Source organism: Notamacropus eugenii, chromosome 3 (genome assembly GCF_028372415.1).
Source record: "Notamacropus eugenii isolate mMacEug1 chromosome 3, mMacEug1.pri_v2, whole genome shotgun sequence".
Classification (NCBI taxonomy): Eukaryota; Metazoa; Chordata; class Mammalia; order Diprotodontia; family Macropodidae; genus Notamacropus; species Notamacropus eugenii.
In genome coordinates this window covers 370,815,119-370,832,558 of record NC_092874.1, presented here as the reverse complement: position 1 = coordinate 370,832,558, position 17,440 = coordinate 370,815,119, and the positions used below count along the sequence as shown (strand labels likewise).

Below are 17,440 nucleotides of genomic sequence, written 5' to 3'. Positions count from 1 at the left end.
TGCAATATAATTGATAAGTGTAAGTAAGTCAAAGGATCACACAAAAGTATCAAATGAATTTCTAGTAAGAAAATTTATTTCTATACTACATGTTTAATATCTTATTAGTAGAAGACAAATTTGCTAATCCTGAGGAAAGCCTATTTGCTAAAGAACTTCAATGCATGATTTCCCACTTTCAGGATGCATATGTTTCCCACAAGTCCAAACAATTCTGATAGAGACTCCTCCACTATTTATTCTTGACCCTCTGCCACACGTTCCCTCCATCTTCTATGCATAATCCTTCTGGCAAGGTGGGATTATGGGCACAAATGGTACACTATTTACAAAAGGAATAGGAAAGAAACATGTGAGTAATATGAAAGGTATTGGTGCCACAAAAAAAAGATGAAATACAAAGACAGGGAGGGAAGGAAAAGGGAGTATTACATAGGTAAGCCTCAGGATAAGGCATTAGTATGAAGACTTTCAAAGACAGAGAAATCTATTTAAGATTATCCTTCTTTCTGGTTCATTTCCACATTAATTTGAGGGGATCTCATCAAAACATAAGGCAATCTGCAGGGACAGGAATCATTTACTGCTTCTAGTAAAGTGTGAAAAGAAGAATCAATGTTTACTGTTGAACAATTAATTTATATATCATCTTTCAATTTCATTAGACATTTCCAAGTACACAAAAATAAAATGAGCCTTGTCCTTCACTTTGTTGTTGTTGTTTTTGGAGGGGGAAAGGCAAGACAGTTGGGGTTAAGTGACTTGCCTAAGGTCAGACAACTAGTGTGTCAATTGTTTGAGGCTGCATTTGAACTCATGTCCCCATGACTCCAGGGCCGATGCTCTACTCACTGCGCCATCTAGCTGCCCCACTTAGTTTAAGTTGACTCCAGGGCCGATGCTCTACTCACTGCGCCATCTAGCTGCCCCACTTAGTTTAAGTTGACTTCTGGCCTCACCACAATTTCCCTACTAGTTTCTCTATTCCCACCCAACAATGAAAAAAAGATGGGAATGGTCTTTGGTTTCAAAGATTCTAGAAGTGGTAGAAAATAAATATGACTTGCTTTTCTAGCCTAGATAATGAGAATGAATAGTCAGTGTTTCTCCTCTATTATTTAAAATAACAATGTATACATTCATAAGAAATGTTATTTATCCACTGTCACTGACCTGAATATTTCTACCCAAAGCAATTCAGAAGGAAAAAAAAGCATGCAATTATTACTATATTTAATTAGAACATATACTAGTAGCTTATGAAAGAATTACACATTTCTTTATTGTTGGTGAAAACTATTATTATTATTATATGTGTAATTTAATTTTTCCATTGAAAATATGGATTATACAAAGTATAATTTAGGTTGAGAGAGGGAAGAAGGAAGAGATCTGGAGAAAAGAATACCTGGGAAAGCAGATTGGATTAGTTAACTGTGATAAGAAGCAAGAATTTAGTGGGAGGCTTAATTAGGATGAGTTTTTGTAGCAATCAATCAGGAATTCTCCCTCTTCAAACCCTCTTAAAAAACAAAGCACTCTGACAATGCTATCAAAACACAAAGCAAGCAGGACTATAGATTCTGTAAAGAGCTAGACTTAGATACTAGAATAAGGGTGTGAAGCAGGTATGCCTCACCAAAAATTAAGAACACTAAAAGCTAGATAATAAATGTGACTGATTAAATAAATCCAAATGGAAAAAGAGGCTGGCCTCTTTAAGCTCAATGCGAGATAACCTGAGATTTACAGAGGGAATCTTTGCAACTCAAATAGGGAAGACACTTCCTTATTCAGGAGGCCAATTTGGACTTCATGATGGCTTACAACCATTAAAGTTTCAAAGAAGTAACTATAAGGTTCTTGACAGATGATAATGGGAGGGATATTTAGGGGTCCAGATGAGAAATGCTTTCCACAGGATAGGAGGTAAGATCCAGAACTAGGTTGCAGAAAGGCCAAGAAAGCTACAAGCCTTGCCACATGTAACCTATCTCAAGCTAAGAGCTTCAATATGTATTCAGCTTAGACAGAGTAAGGGCTGACCAACTCCAGGTGGGAACTACAAGAAAATAACAGGTTATCCAGTAGTGAGAACTAAAGTTCTTACTGCCTCTACATTTATATGTAAGACTGAAGTTTTAATTGCATTTTGTAAAATTAAATCTACATGAGTTGTTTAGTGGTTGGTTATATGGTACTAGAAATATCTTCTGGTCTAGACCTGGGATTTCAGTGATGTAGGGAACAAAAGGAGAGTAATGTCCTTCTATCAATGAAGATCAACAACTCTTCTGCAACTTACAATCTTAGGAAATAGCCTGGGGAACTGAGAGGCTGACCACATTGCCAGCATTATGTAAGACAGGCCTGAAATCCAGGTCTACCTGCATCTGAGGGAAACCCCTGCTTCTTGTTAGAGTTCTGTGATTATTAAAGAAGCAGCTGTAGAACAAAAGGGAATACAGAAAACCAAAGTCTATCCCATGGGATAAATGGCTAAGAGAAACCACAAACTAGAGAAAAGATGATGTCAGAGGTTAACAATGGTTACAGGACTCGCAAGATACTTGCAGGCAGTGATAATAACACTGTGGCACTGCTCAAGTGTCCTGAGATACTTCTCACCCTTTGTACCCTTACAAATAAAAAAGCAACCATATGCAATAATCTATGTGCCTGTAAAACATCCCTGGCAACCCATTAGAAGAAAAGTTACAAAAATAACAGATTCATTCCCATCAACAACTTGTATCAACATTTTGCACATTTATTTTTTGTATTTTCACATATATTTGCTTACTTTTGCTTCCCATTCCATTCCAGCTACTGAGATACCCAAAAGTAATACCACTGTAATGGCTCCAATAATTCTGATATCATTGATTTCATCCACCATAAGTATAGAATGCTCCTATAAAAAGATTATATATTCATATTTAATGGTAGTATTTAATATTAACACAAAAGACTGGCTAGAACAGAGATTAAGTTATTCAAAGCTCGATGCAAAACCTTATCAAGAATTTAACACAAAAGATAATCATAAGGCAAAATATGATCAATGAATTGTCTAATGCTGCACTGATCTAGCACAAGAAAAATCAAACTCTACTTTTAACAAAGCTCTGTTTTTCTATGATTTTAATGACTTCAAGTGCTGCATTTTTTATATCCAGAAATCAAACCATAGTATTCTCACTTAAATGAGAATGACTGGGGAACTGAATAATGGAGTCATTAAATGTGTGTACGTGTATGTATATATGTTTGTGTAGATATGTATGCGTGTATGTATATATGTGCAAGTGATGCATATATGTATGTGTGTATATATATATATGTAGACACACATATATGTACCCCTCTTAGGCCCCCAAAGTCATACCACTTGAAATTATCACTTTTCAAATAATGAAATAAAACACCCAACACTAAAACTATGGTGAACGTGATTTAAACTTTCCTTGAGGGCTCTATGAGTTGAACATGAATTTCTCTTAAATACTAGTTAATTTCTCAAATTTGAAAAATAAACTCCTGGCATTCATTCACTTGTCACTACTCACTTTCATATAAGCTGAATGGTGAGTTGTAAAAATGAATAATTTTGAAAGATTTAACAACTCTAAACAATTCAGTGAATAACTATGATTTGAGAAGGAATAAAGAATGCTACTTAACTCCTGATACAGAAATAATAAAATAAACATGCACAGTTTTGGACATGGCCAAAAAGAGAATATTTTTGTATGACTACACATATATTGTGAAAGATTTGTTTTGTTCCCCTGAGGGTAGGGTGTAGAGCGGTATGGGAGGGAGACAAAATAAATGCTTGTTTAAAAAAAAAAAAAATTTAATTTAAAAAGTTGATCGCTGAAAACATGGTTATTATAACTTTCTAGTTGGACTGCAGATGAATAGGAAGTTATTATAAATACTAACTGAAAAATGAGTATATTCATAAATAGATTAATGGCCAGCATAAGGAAATATTAACAGGCTAGTGTTTTATCTATAATAGGACAGGGATTAGCAATATTTTCAGCCTTTGTAAAGTTACAGTGTTGTACTTTTTTTGACACAAGAAGTAAATAATTTGTTAAAGAAAACTGAGTATTAAAATCTATTAAAAATAGCGATGTTATGCTATTATTTAAAATAATTAGACATTCTTTGGGATAACAAAAACCAGTGTTAATATCTGCTATTATAAAATGACAAGAACTTTAAATATAACAAGCAATAAACTAATTTACAATTATAGTTACAGGCAACGGGAAAAGTCATACAACTTTATCATCATTATAATTAACATCACTACAATGCTTTAAGATTTATGAAGCTCTTTCCATATTTTTCTTCTTTGATTCCCACAACCCAGTGAGGTAGGTGCTATTATTATCCCCATTTTATACGTAAGAAAGCAGAAAGAGGTTAAGTGACTTGCCTGGGATGTTACAGCTATTAAATGTCTGAAGTAGGATTCTACCTTATGTCTTACTGACTCCAATGGACTCCATTCATTAAGCTACCTAGTTGCCTTCTGCTTGGAAGTTCAGGTTTTAAATTTTTTAAATTTTAGATGGTGGACATTAGGTCTACTACTCTATTTAACATATGTATTTGATATATGTAAGAACAAAATCACAACCAAAGAAACAAATTGGAACCAAATTACCTTAAGCAACTCTACAACTGTTTCTGCAAACCCAACCACATACATAGCCACTGCAACAGCATTAGCAAAAGCAAAGATAAGTCCTATTGCACCACCAAATTCTGGTCCTAGACTTCGAGATATTAAATAGTATGCTCCTCCTAAGAAGAGAGAAAAAAATAGTCAAATTAGAATGAATGAAAGCAAGTTTATTTACATAGCATTTTACGGTTTCCAAAAAACTTTACATTTCAACAGAATGCACTTTGTACAAATTAGTAGCAATTTTAATAAGTGGTTGTTGAATTAAATGCTTGCTAAAATATATCTCTTGATTTTCACATGTAGTAGGTATTACAAGTATTATTATAATCCCCATTTTAATAAATACAGGACTCAGAAGTGACGATCACACAACTAACAAGTGGCACAGATTTGAGGTCTTTATCCTTTAGGGAAGCATTTATTCAGAGAAAGACAACATGTAATTTATTTGATAATAAATTTAAGTCATTAACAATTTTCACAGACAAGAATTTTTCCGCACAATCAATATAAAACTGTCCTGCTGAAATTAATTTCATATTTTCTCTTATACCACCCTTGGTAAAAAGAGAAAGGAACCAGTTAAGATTCTTTATATTATATCCCTTCATTAAACCTATAGACAAAGTAATCTTTAGCCTATTCATCAATACTTTTAAAATCTTACTCTGAGTCTTTGATAACTAGCACATAAGATGTTTGTTATTCAGCTTCTTGAATGCTGTCTCCTGTTCAATTATAATTTATGGAGCATTTTTAGGTTATTTGACCACAAAAGAAATATTAAAACAAACAAAACCAACTGCATATTTTTTTAAGGTAGCACCTTATATGGGAAGTGTTATTTGGCTGTTTTATTTTATAAGCACCTTCAAAATGACAAAATGGCTTCTGTTGTTTTTTTTTTTCCTACCCATTCATTATTAGTTTCTATTTTTATTTCTTAAGGAAAATCATCACCTGAGTGACTAAGCTTCTACTTGGCAAAAATCAGTAAGTATTTTGAAGTCTACAATTCCTTAAAGCTTAGTCATGAAATAAAGCTTTCCTGTGAAAACTAGTGCAGTGCTAGTCTAAAGACAGAAAATTAAGCACATTATTTACAGCAACATGCAATAGAGGTCAAGGAGATTACTGGATGAATATCTTTTTTCATTACAAGAATTATTAAAATGTTTTACCTGTTATATTTTCTCAATACCCCAATGTAATTATTATGGTTTCATTATCAAGATTTAAAGCAGCAGCAGCAAATAAAAATATCAAGAACTGTGAAGCAAAGCAATACTACAGAAAAAAACAAAACAAAACGCTGGGTACATTGGCCTACAGCCATTTGCCCCAGCCCAGGTCTGCACACTGTTTTCCCTATCAGCAGCTGTAAGATGCATGAGAGCTTTACTTAAAATGCCTGAATTCCAATGAAGCCCTCTATACCCAGGCTATAATAATGAGAGGAACAGGTGTGATGAGGTACCCTGTTTACAAAATTAGAAGTACTAATCAAAGAAAAGCAAAGCTCTGATAAAAGCAGAGGTGTTGTAGAGATAAATCAACTGCCTTGACATTGGGTTAAGCACAAGATAAAACATCAGGCTAGTTATAAATCTGGGATTGTAACAACAGGGTTTTTTCCTACATTAACTTTCAGATGTTTATTCTTAACGTGAAAAATAGTGGTATGTACAAGGGGATTACTATTATTATGTCCCAATTCAATGTATATATCATTCCTGTTTTTCTGTATTTATCACAACTTTGACTTGAATTTGTAACACTTAATACAATAATTGTACTTATCTCTAACAGTGAGTAAAAACTAAAAAGGGGGAGAGGGAGAGAAAAACATAGTAACATTAAAATGAATTAAAAAGGAAAAGAAGTGATTTAATATTTTTCTTAGGGTTTTAAAAACTAATGATACCAAAATATCATATGTAATACATAATAATACCTAACAATTATATAGCACTTTACTGTTACAAAGCACTTTATTTACATTATCTCATTTGGTCCTTTTAACAACTGTGAGGTTGGTGCTACAGGCATAAACCTCATTTTACAGATAAAGAAACTATGATGGGGGCGGAGCCAAGATGGCAGAATAGAAAGACGCACATACGCTAACTCTTCCCCCACAGCCCATAAAATATCTGTAAAGAAGAACTCTCAACAAATTCTAGAGCAGCAGAAGCCACAGAACAACGGAATGGAGATTTCCATCCCAGAGTGACCTGAAAGACCGACGGGAAAGGTCTGTCCCACCAGACGAGGCACCTAGAGAAGCAGAACCAAGCAGGCTTCAGGGACAGAATCTCCAGCGGCAGTGTGGATCCCTCAACCCACAGGTGCCAAAGGTCAGTGAGGGTCTTTTCGGCTGGCCGAGAAGGGAGCAGGGTGTCCCCAAAACTCAGGCCTCCTCAGGTGGAAGCAGTAGGGGCAGCAGCAGACAGGGCTCCCAAAGCAGGCAGGGCTCCCAAAGCAGGCAGTAGCCCGAATCCATTGTTGAAGGTCTCATCGTAAACTCCCTGAGGGAACTGAGCCCTGTGTGGCTTCCCTGCCATCACCTGAGCAGCTGATCTTAATCTCGCACTGAATAGCACCCCTGCCCCCACCTAAAGCTCCTGAGGCTTTGGAGAGGCTCATCTGAATCTCAGCCCCCAAGTAACTGGTTGGGAAAATGTCCAAAAAAGGGAAAAAAAATAAGACCATAGAAGGTTACTTTCTTGGGGAACAGGTGAGTCTTCTCCTATCCTTTCAGAAGGGGAAGAACAAGGCATACTGTCACAGGAAGTCAAGACCTCTGCCTCCAGGGCCTCCAAAAGGAACTTAAACTGGGTTCAGGCAATAGAAGACCTTAAAAAACAAGTTAGCAGCTTACTACAGGAGAACCAAAAAAATGCTCAGGAAAATAACACCTTTAAAAAGAGGCTAACTCAATTGGAAAAAGAGATCCAAAAAGCCAATGAGTAGAAGGAGGCTTTAAAAAGCAGAATTAGCCAAATGGAAGAGAAGGTTTAAAAGCTCACTGAACAAAATAATTCGTTGAAAGAGAGAACTGAGTTCAGGGAAATGAATGATTATGAGTTAAACTAAGCAGTTAGTAAACAAAACCAAAGAAACTATGACTTGGAGGTGACTTGCCTAGGTGACAGATATGCGGAATTCAAACCCACTGTCTTGAGATTTCAAATTCAGTCCTCTTTTCCACGATGTACAATTGCTACTCTCTAATAAAGAGCCCTGAACCTGGCACTAGAAGACTGAGCATGGCACTGCTATGCAGCTAGGTGACATTGATAGATATTTAGCCTTCTAAATCTCAGCCTTTCTAGCCATCCTTTGTGAGTGACACAAACTATGCTGGTTTGGAGTCAGATAGCTTGAGTTACATTCTGGTTCTGCCTCTTCCCACACCTGGGACTTTGGGCACATCACTTTATCTCTCTAGGACCTCAGTTCCTTTATCTGTAAAAAAGGATAGGGCTCAGTTACACTGACTCTGCAACTCTAAATCTATGACTCTATGTAATGGTAATTTAAATGGGAAGATCTTTCCCATTCATTAACAGGTCCATGTCACCTGCTTGGGTCACATGGAAGTGTGAATCACAAGGAGCCTGTGGTGGGAGGTGCTGGCTAAAGGGTAGAACAGGAAAAGGCAGAGCTACAGCAGAGCTGAGAGGAAGTTAGTCATGAGAATAGTTAGAGCTAGGAAGGATACAGGCAAGCAGGCAGCTGGCTAGCGTGAATGTAAGAGCTTGTTTGTGATTTGTTTAAAGGAGCTGGTTTGTGGGAAGCCTAGCAGGGGGAAGGCTTGGGGATGGTGTTGTTCTTTGCATTGTTATTGTGTACAGATTTTTGTTGCTGTGGTGGATTTGGCTTTCTGGGTGTCTGAATAAATGTTTTGGTTCTGTCTTCCATGGGGAGAGTCTGTTGTACTTTGCTATTCAGAATTGTGCTGGGATATTCATGGCTACCACAGGTGCTGTGAATATCACATTGGTGCAACACCCTACTCTCTATCCCCCAGAATTCTTTTAAACAACAAAAAAAAGGACCTGTCTGAAAACATTTTATAACTCGAGCATCATAAGCTGGGAAGATCATACTAATAAACGGTAGTACAGACCACAGAGGCCATCTGACCAGCCCAAGGTCACATAGGTAGTGGATTTAGGAAATAGGATTTGAACCAAGATGCTAAGACTCCAGACCCAGCCAGCACTCTTCTGACTGCTTGGTGCTGTCTCTCAACATGGATTAAATTCTGAAAAACTAAAGCAAGGGGAGTAAGAAGAAACTGAATCACTGAAAATAAAAGTGATGAAAAGATTAAACACATAAGTAAATAATTCATACCTATAAATACATATGTATGTATGTATGTATATGCATAAATGTATTTGCAGTACACAAAAATTAGTGAAGCTCTGCATCCCAAAGTAGCCCTTGATACTATCTTTTCTGTTATTCCAAAATTTATTCTATGTTATTTGATAGGCAGTATAAGTTTGAAAATCATTATTACTCTATTTTTTAAACTAAAATTTTAAAGTAGTACCCAAGACTATCACAGCAAAAAATCAAAGTGGAAAATTATTGACCAGGGTGGGGGGAAGTGTAGAGGGAGGGAGCAGTACAATAGGTTTGTGGCTTTCCAAAATAACTCTGATAATTTAACTCATTCACCTTGGAGTAAAATAACAAGTAGCAGCACTGTGCAACATACCCACTTCTTTACTTTCTCTTTCCTTGGTAAGCAGCATGCAACTCCATGTAAAAACAAAGCAGCATCAGGAGTGGGTCGACATGACACACTGAAATTATTTCAAACTGTAAATGGAAAGTTCATACTATAATTGTCTTTTCTACCACTCTCATTCCTCCTCCATAATTCTAAGAACTGTAATTATTTTTTGAAAGTTGACATGAGTGGCCTGGTTGAAAACTTGTACTATTGTTAGGCTTCATTAACCAAATTAATTTCATTAAATTCTCTTGCTTATTCCTACAAGGCTTACAAATAATAGCCTTTTTCTTATCCATGTGATTCCTTTTTCTATCTGGACTGCCCATCCTTCCTCATTATATTCTTCTGTATATTTATTATATAAAGGCATTTAATATGTAATGAAATTACATGAAAAATGTCATACATGTCAAAAATCATACAATAAAACAAAATCACACAATCATACACTATTCCTTGTAAGATGTAACATAACTTGATTCAATACCCTCTGATCATAAATAGCAAGGAAAATGTATAAAACAAGGAGATGCATTTTCCAAAGTGTTGGTGTCTTGGATCATGTTCAATCCAGACTCCAAAGGGACTCTATATAAATGGTGATGTTTTCCTGTGTGAAGATGACAATGTGCCAATTTCATCAAGCTTCACAACACTGCAGAGTTCCCTAAATTTTAAAATCTGTAACTAAGAGTCATATTTATACCTAACAATGAACCCAGAGGAAAGGGAGTTGATGAAAAATATCTATTGTGAAAACTATAATATGCAGATAAGTAGATAACTCATTCATCTGACACTGTATTCAAAGCTCTTTACAACCTGACCCTTTCATACTTTTTGAGTTTTCTTACACCAAATCCATGCAGTAATTCTGGCCTCTTTACTATTTCTGAATAAGACACTCTGTTTCTAGACTCTGGGCATTTTCATTGCCTGTTCCCCATGCTTGGAATACACTCCCTCTTCATTTTTGCTTCCTGGCTTTGCTGGCTTCAAGTTCCAGGTAAAACCCCATCTTCTACAAGAAACCTTTCTTGATCCCCCTTAATATTAGTGCCTTCCCTCTGGTGATTATTTCCATTTTGCACATAGTTGTTTTCATGTTGTCTCTACTATGAGACTGTGATCTCCTGGAGAACAGGGACTGTCTTTTGCCTTTCCTTGTATCCCTGGTGATTAGTACAGTTCCTGTTAATGCAGAAGGCACTTAATAATACTGAGTAAATAGTTTGCTCATCAAAATATATAACTAGGGCAAACATTTCTTAGAAAATGCTATGAAGAAATAGCATCTTAAGCTAGACTTTTTCAGTATATATAGGTTTTAAAACATAGATATTAGCAAAAGGAGGATAGGGAGGAGAGAGAAGAGGGATAGATACAATATTTGAAGCTAGGATAGAGATTTTGAATTTTACTTTGCAGGCAATGTAAGAAAAAGGGAGTCACTCACTTCATAAAGATTCATCTGTTATTGTGTAGGTGAGGTGGAGGCAGGGGGTAACTAGTTGAAACACTGTCAAAATAATCCTAATAATTACAGCTAGTATGTATATAGTGCTTTGAGTTTTTGCAAAGTATTTTATAAATACTTCATTTAATCCTTATGACAGCCCTGGGAGGTAGATAATTACTACAGGTGAGAAAACTGAGACAGAGAGCTTTTGTTAAGTAACTTGCCCAAAGGTTCCCAGGAAGTAAGCATGTGAGGTTGGATTTGAACTTAGGTCTTCCTGACTACAGGCCCGGCACTCTATCTACTGTGCTACCTAGGTGCGCTGTACACTTGGATAGCCAGTATACCTTAGCAGTAGTAGTGAAAATCTCATCTAGGACAGTGAAAAGAGAGATTCAGGTGGGAATGATATTACAGATTTGTCAAGTGTCTCAATGATTCAGTAAGCAAATCAGAGACAGAAAAGGCCTGAATTTTAGTATCAGAAAGGACAATATGGGATTTAGATTTAAAACTTAGGTAATTATAATTCTTACAGTTTGACAAAAATAGCTGATATTTACACAAGTTTTATGGTTTATAATGCATTTTAAATAACTCATCTTAAATGTCACAAAAGTTTATAACGTCCAAATATTATCATTCTCATTTTCAGTAGTGAAAATAGTTAATAGCAGGCTCCTTTCCATCATCCCTTAGCAGTCTTAAGATAGCAAAGTCATAAGGATTCAGAACCATTTTGGGGGTGAGGTAGGAGTAGGGAAAGTTATTGTTTGAAGAGCGGGAAGAAATTTGAGTAAGTTGTTGAGAAAGGGAGTTTAAGAACTTGGGAGAGAGGGTCAAGGCTAGAGATTTAACAGTCACTTTAAGTCAAAGGAATGGACTTCAGACTTCAGAGGAAAAAAAGAGGTCAAAGAATACAGTAGTAGAGAAAACCAACCAGCAGATCAGAGATATGGACATAGTTGGTCACAAAGCTTTCCTAAAAACAAAGTTAACTCTTTGTTCAGGACTACTGAAAACACAGAGGACATAAAAGTCATTGATCCCACAGATTTTTGTAAAAAGAATATTTGGTTAGCACTTATGGTTTAAAAAGGGTTTGAAGGGCAGGCAGCCAGATGCAGTGAACACAGTACCAGCCCTGGAATCAAGGAGGATCTGAGTTCAAATCTATCTCCAGACACTTGGCACTTACAAGCTGTGTGACCCTGGGCAAGTCACTGCCTCACCAAAAAAAAAAGGTGGGGGGAAGGGGGTTTGCTGATACCATTTCATTTTATCTTCACCACAATCCTTAAGGGAAAAACTTTGTTATCCCCATTTTACAGATGGGAAAGCAAGTAAACACCTGCCCACAGTCACAGAGGACATAAATGTAAAAAAAACTGATTTGAATGCAAATAGCTCCAGATTACATATGCATTCATTTTGTACTGAACCACTGAATAAGAAATGAGTAAACATGTCTGATTAAGAAGATGAGTGAAAATGAAACTATACTGACAGGCCCAGAAGCAGTGAGGTACAGATATTTCTAAGCACAGTATAAATGTAATGCTAATTTTATTGGGGTCTAGGTGTTTTAAGCTAATTTTAAAAATAAGATACCAGTTTCTGTATTTTTCCTCTAATAAGCTTGCCATTCCCCTAATAAACATATGAAAATGAAAGAAAATTAAAATTGCCCCTATCTATTCAGCATAAAAGATCAGATGGTATTTTTTAGAAGATGGTTTAATTTGAGCATTTTAGTTTGTGGAACTAGTTTTCTGTTCATAGATTCTCTCCTAAATATCCAAGTTCTGTGGCATTATTAAAGAGGACAATTTTTAAGCGCTTTCCATCTGAGATACACAGTAATAATGAAATAATAGTTCATATGGGGGGGGGGGAAGGACAGCACAACTGTGGAATAAGAGATCAAGGATATATCATGAAGAAAAGTGTAATTATAACTGCATTCCCCAACTCCTCCCTATCAAGCCAGAACACCTTGTTAAAAGCACTCCCTGATAATCCCAACTTTCGTTCAAAGCAAACCAATTCAACAAACATTTTATTAGGTGTACACTAAGTACAAGATGTTATTTGTACTAGGTACTGGAGATATGAAGAAGTAGTAATAGGAAAAATAACTATATCCAACCCTATCGTTTAGAGAAATTTGCCATTTGGGATGAAAGTTCTTGGGACTATAACAATGTTGTTTTATAGTTCTGAATTCAGCAATAGTTGTCTGATGGATCATTAAGTCAGCAATCCACCACTCCTGAGAAATGCCAGAAGCTCAGAGGGGATGTGGTCCTGAACCGTTACAGGTGCAGGTCTGTATTTGGGGAAAAGCCAAGGAGATGACTTTGACATAGCCCAGGGTAGGACCCTTCTGCCTCAGTCTCCCCATAGTGTTACTTTCTTTTGAACGGGAATGTTTCCCACCTGCCTATTCCTGTGCCTGGCTATGAGGTGGAATCATCACTGCATGACTGATCATCAGCTATGACTCTTCCCTGAAGTCGAACAGAGCTGAGATTGATGCTATTATAATCATGTCCTTGCTTTTTCCTTTTACAGCAAATTTCTATAATCTGAGCAAGTGGTCAACAGAAGTGATGAGCATGATGCAAATATGTAAGACCTTACTATTCTCAGTCTACATGTGTAGTAATTTCATATCCCCAAAACTAGGCAAATTAATCCTCAGGCTTGTCATCTGCTTGTTTCACATAGTCATTTGTAAGATTAATCCCTGAGATAGCGTGTCTTTTCTGAATATGGGAATAACTGGATAAAGGCAAAGGAAGTTTGTGAAACAAAGATACAAACACAATGTTATATCATTATCCTCTGAACTAAGGCTGGGATACATCTGAGCTACTATAATAAAATGCATGTGTTTAAGATCTGAGCCATTCAACCTAGAACTATAGTCTTCTCTATATGCTAAACAACTTTGTAAATGAGTATTTGGCCTAGTCATCTGCCTGTTACTAGAAATGTATATATATTTCTATATAAATGTTTTAAAATGATGTAAAAATAACTGAATATTAATACAAATGTTTGTGTGACCCACCTGCTATTCTATTAACTTCTGAAACTAAATCAGAAACATTTTCAGTTTAGTTTGAAGAATTTTAGTGCAATTTTAGTACTCTCCTTCTTAGAGTAACATGGAATTTTTTGTGTACATCAATGAAGTCAATTTTATTCAAGTTTATTACTAATGTGGAAATAATACCTGTTTGTGAAGCATGTCCTGGGGTACAAACATGTTTTATTACAAATAACTTGGTACACACTGTTTTCAACGTGGTTACCTGAGGGTCATCCCCAGTCTTCTGCTATAACTGATGTTAACTTTACCTGTGTATCAAGAGTCATCCTGTAAAGTGTTCTCTAATCTATGTTCTTCTGTGAGGGTTAAAATTCTTATCTGTCTCTATTCTTCCTGGGTGCTTGGGGAAGGGAGAGAATATTGAATAACTGAAACAGATTGGAATTAATTTAAATCAAACAGTGCTTAAATTTGGAGTTCTAAAATACTAGTTAACTGATAAATATTATGAAGTTAAAGATTTGAGTAAAAATTTTGAGGAACTAACAAGATCAAATGAATATATATACATACATATATGTCTATATATACATATATGTGTATATATAATAGATATATATGGGAAGATTTTGAGAGTTTTGCCTTCTGAGGTTTTTAAAATGTTTACTTTGTATTTGGATGTTTTACGCATATCAGCAACCCTTTAGCTTGTGATGAACAGTGTTGAAGACAAAAATGGCATGGGGTATTTACAACCTTAATTCTCTAAAGTTTCAGGTAAAGTCTGGCTTCCTACTTTTGGTGTTCTCCCTTTTAGTTCTGTTACTGATTAAAGTAGAAGTGCAAGATCTGAACTGGTTTTCACAACATGAACTTGTTACTAGAGGAATAAATTTTGAGAGTCTAGGCCAACTTGTATTGAGATCTGTTTTGTTAGGGATTCCAGGAAGAATAAATGAGTAGCCTCTACAAGTAACCTGAAACCAGAATGGAAAAATCTAATGGAGGGGTGCCTTTGAGGACACAATTATTTTCCAGACTGTCCCAAGGAAAGATGGGCTGGGAACCAGACAACTACACAGTATGTGTGAGATCCAGGATGAATTGTGCTGACTGAATGAATAGTGGAAAGGATTACTGAGTTGCAGGGAGACAATGTTGTCATTGACGCCCATTACTGTCCCCTTTTGGTTTTTATTTTCTGTATCTGTATGCTAAGTTCACTTAATTATCCTGATGTCTGATTTTCTCCCTTGAACTACTCCCTGATTTTGGTCGTTCCTACTATGGCTTGTACCACACAAATGGTTCTGATCCCACTTTGTAATTGGGGCTGTGCCAGTAGTATTCATAGTACTGTTTTACCCAGTGTGCTCTCTCTCTGACCATCAGTGTACCCAGGGGTTGCCTTTGTCCAATGGCCGGGGGTAGAAGGGTAGGGAAATGCTAAGGACTGTTAAGGGGCTCTCTGAACATGTCTTTTTGAGTTGCCATATATTCCAATAACATTGGACCCAGAGCATGCAGGAGGACTTGAACATGTCACGGACGAACCCCTCTCCACCCCCAACATAATTTGTTGCTTACAGCCCAAACTGAACTCCCTGTGTGTCCTTGGGAGGAGTCAAGACAGGTGCCAGCCAGTCTGTGCTAGCCTAGGAAATTTGCTTATGGAGCTAGGACCCTGTAGATATGCAGACCATTTTATCTTCCTGGTCTAGCAGTTGCCAAGAGAAAAGAATGCTTTTGCTATTGCCTTGCTCCTCCCCCTTGGGAGGGGTTTTGTCCTTTTCCCACCTTCATTGTACTTTTCCCCCTCCAATGCCATGCTTCTTTAGGTGGAGTTAAACTTCCTCCCTCCTTTGTCCTGTTGTCATAAATATGCGAACTTCTGTATGAATTGTGAACTCTTTAGGTTCCACATGCATGTTCATTTCTTCTATAATAAACCTAGTTTTTATGTAAATTTCATGAAGTTGTGATTGTCTGTTAAAACCCAGGAAAGCAATTGCAAAAACCTAGGTAAGAGTCAAAAAGGTTGTGACCTTATAAATGGAGAGAAGAAGCTGGTCCTGGGTAAGTGGAAGGTAGATTGAGGAGACATGCTAAAGTGTCCTGGATAACTAAACAAGACCTTAAAAGTCAAGACAACTTTGATGTTCTTTAACCAGGAATCTGGTTTGGGGCTCTTCCATCATTTCCAAAACACTAACAACTTTTAAAACTAAAATAAATATAATGACATTTTAAAACCGTGCAATTACTCAAGTCACGACAGCATGATACTCTATCTCTTGACTCCAGACACTTTCACAGACTGTTGCTGTTTCCTCCATACTCAGAAATCTCTCTTTCTCTTCATCTCTCCCTCCTGAATCCTCTGGCTTCCTTCAAGTCTTAGTTGCAAGAAATTTTAATTCCAGTCCTTCTTAATCTCAGTGCCTTCCCTCTGGAATTATCTCCTACCTATCCCATATAGATTTAATTTGTACGCTGTCTTACACACATTAGACTGAGAGCTATTTGAGGTTTTTTTTGTTTATTTGGCTTTTCTTTGCATCCTCAATACTTAGCACAGTGCCTGGAATAAAGAAGGGACTTAATGCTTTTGACTTGACTATTAATATGACAAAGATGTCAAAAATGCACAGATATTTGTACCTTCACATTTAGATGGTACATATGGTTAGTGGAACAGATTTCTTACATTTATCAGGAAAGATGAATGGCCTGCTTCTAAATTTTCATTGTATCATGCATAGGAAAGCAATGTTTGTTTTTTTTAAAACCAGTATTTAGGGGGGAGGAGCCAAGATGGCAGAGCAGAAAGACGCACATACTCTAGCGCTTCCCCCACAGCCCACAAAATGCCTGTAAAAATGACTCTCAACAAATTCTAGAGCAGCAGAAGCCACAGAACAAGAGTGAAAGAGGTTTCCAGCCAAAGGTAACCCAGAATGCAGACAGGAAAGGTCTATCTCACAGGATCCTGAGTAGAGCGGAACCCAGCCCTGGCCACACAGCACTGGGAGGAACAGGATCTGAACAGGCCTTCAGGCAGAGTTCCTAGCAGGCAAGGTCCCAGACACTTCAACCCACAAGCTACAAAGAAAGCTCCAAAGGTCAGTGGGGGAGAGCTTTCCCCGCTGGGTGAGAGGGAATGGGTTTCTCTAGCAATAGCCCCAGGCGATGGCAGAAGCCATGGCAGCTGTAGGCAGCTAGAAAGGCCAGGAAGCAACCTGGATCCATTGTTAAGGCAGCTCAGCTTAAAGCCTCTGTTGGGAGGGAGCAGCTGATCTAAACCCCAGCCCTGAGTGACAGCCCGCCCCCACCCAAGGCCCAGGGGAACCAAGCAGCTGAGTCTAATCTCTTGACAAAGGATTCAGAAGTCAACTAACTGGCTAGGAAAAAGCCCAAAAAAGGGAAAAAAAATAAGACCATAGAAGGTTACTTTCTTGGTGA

General features: G+C 37.0%; 1 protein-coding gene across 1 annotated transcript in view; it reads right to left on the bottom strand.

Annotated features, from left to right (window-relative positions):
- Positions 1-17,440, bottom strand: part of SLC12A2 (solute carrier family 12 member 2) — a 134,862-nt gene that overhangs the window by 58,121 nt on the left and 59,301 nt on the right. The window contains exons 5-6 of the mRNA XM_072597420.1: positions 4,685-4,824; positions 2,804-2,914 (exon numbers count right to left, since the gene is read on the bottom strand). Of these exons, the coding sequence (XP_072453521.1) occupies positions 2,804-2,914; positions 4,685-4,824 (251 nt within the window). The remainder of the gene's footprint in view (positions 1-2,803; positions 2,915-4,684; positions 4,825-17,440) is intronic.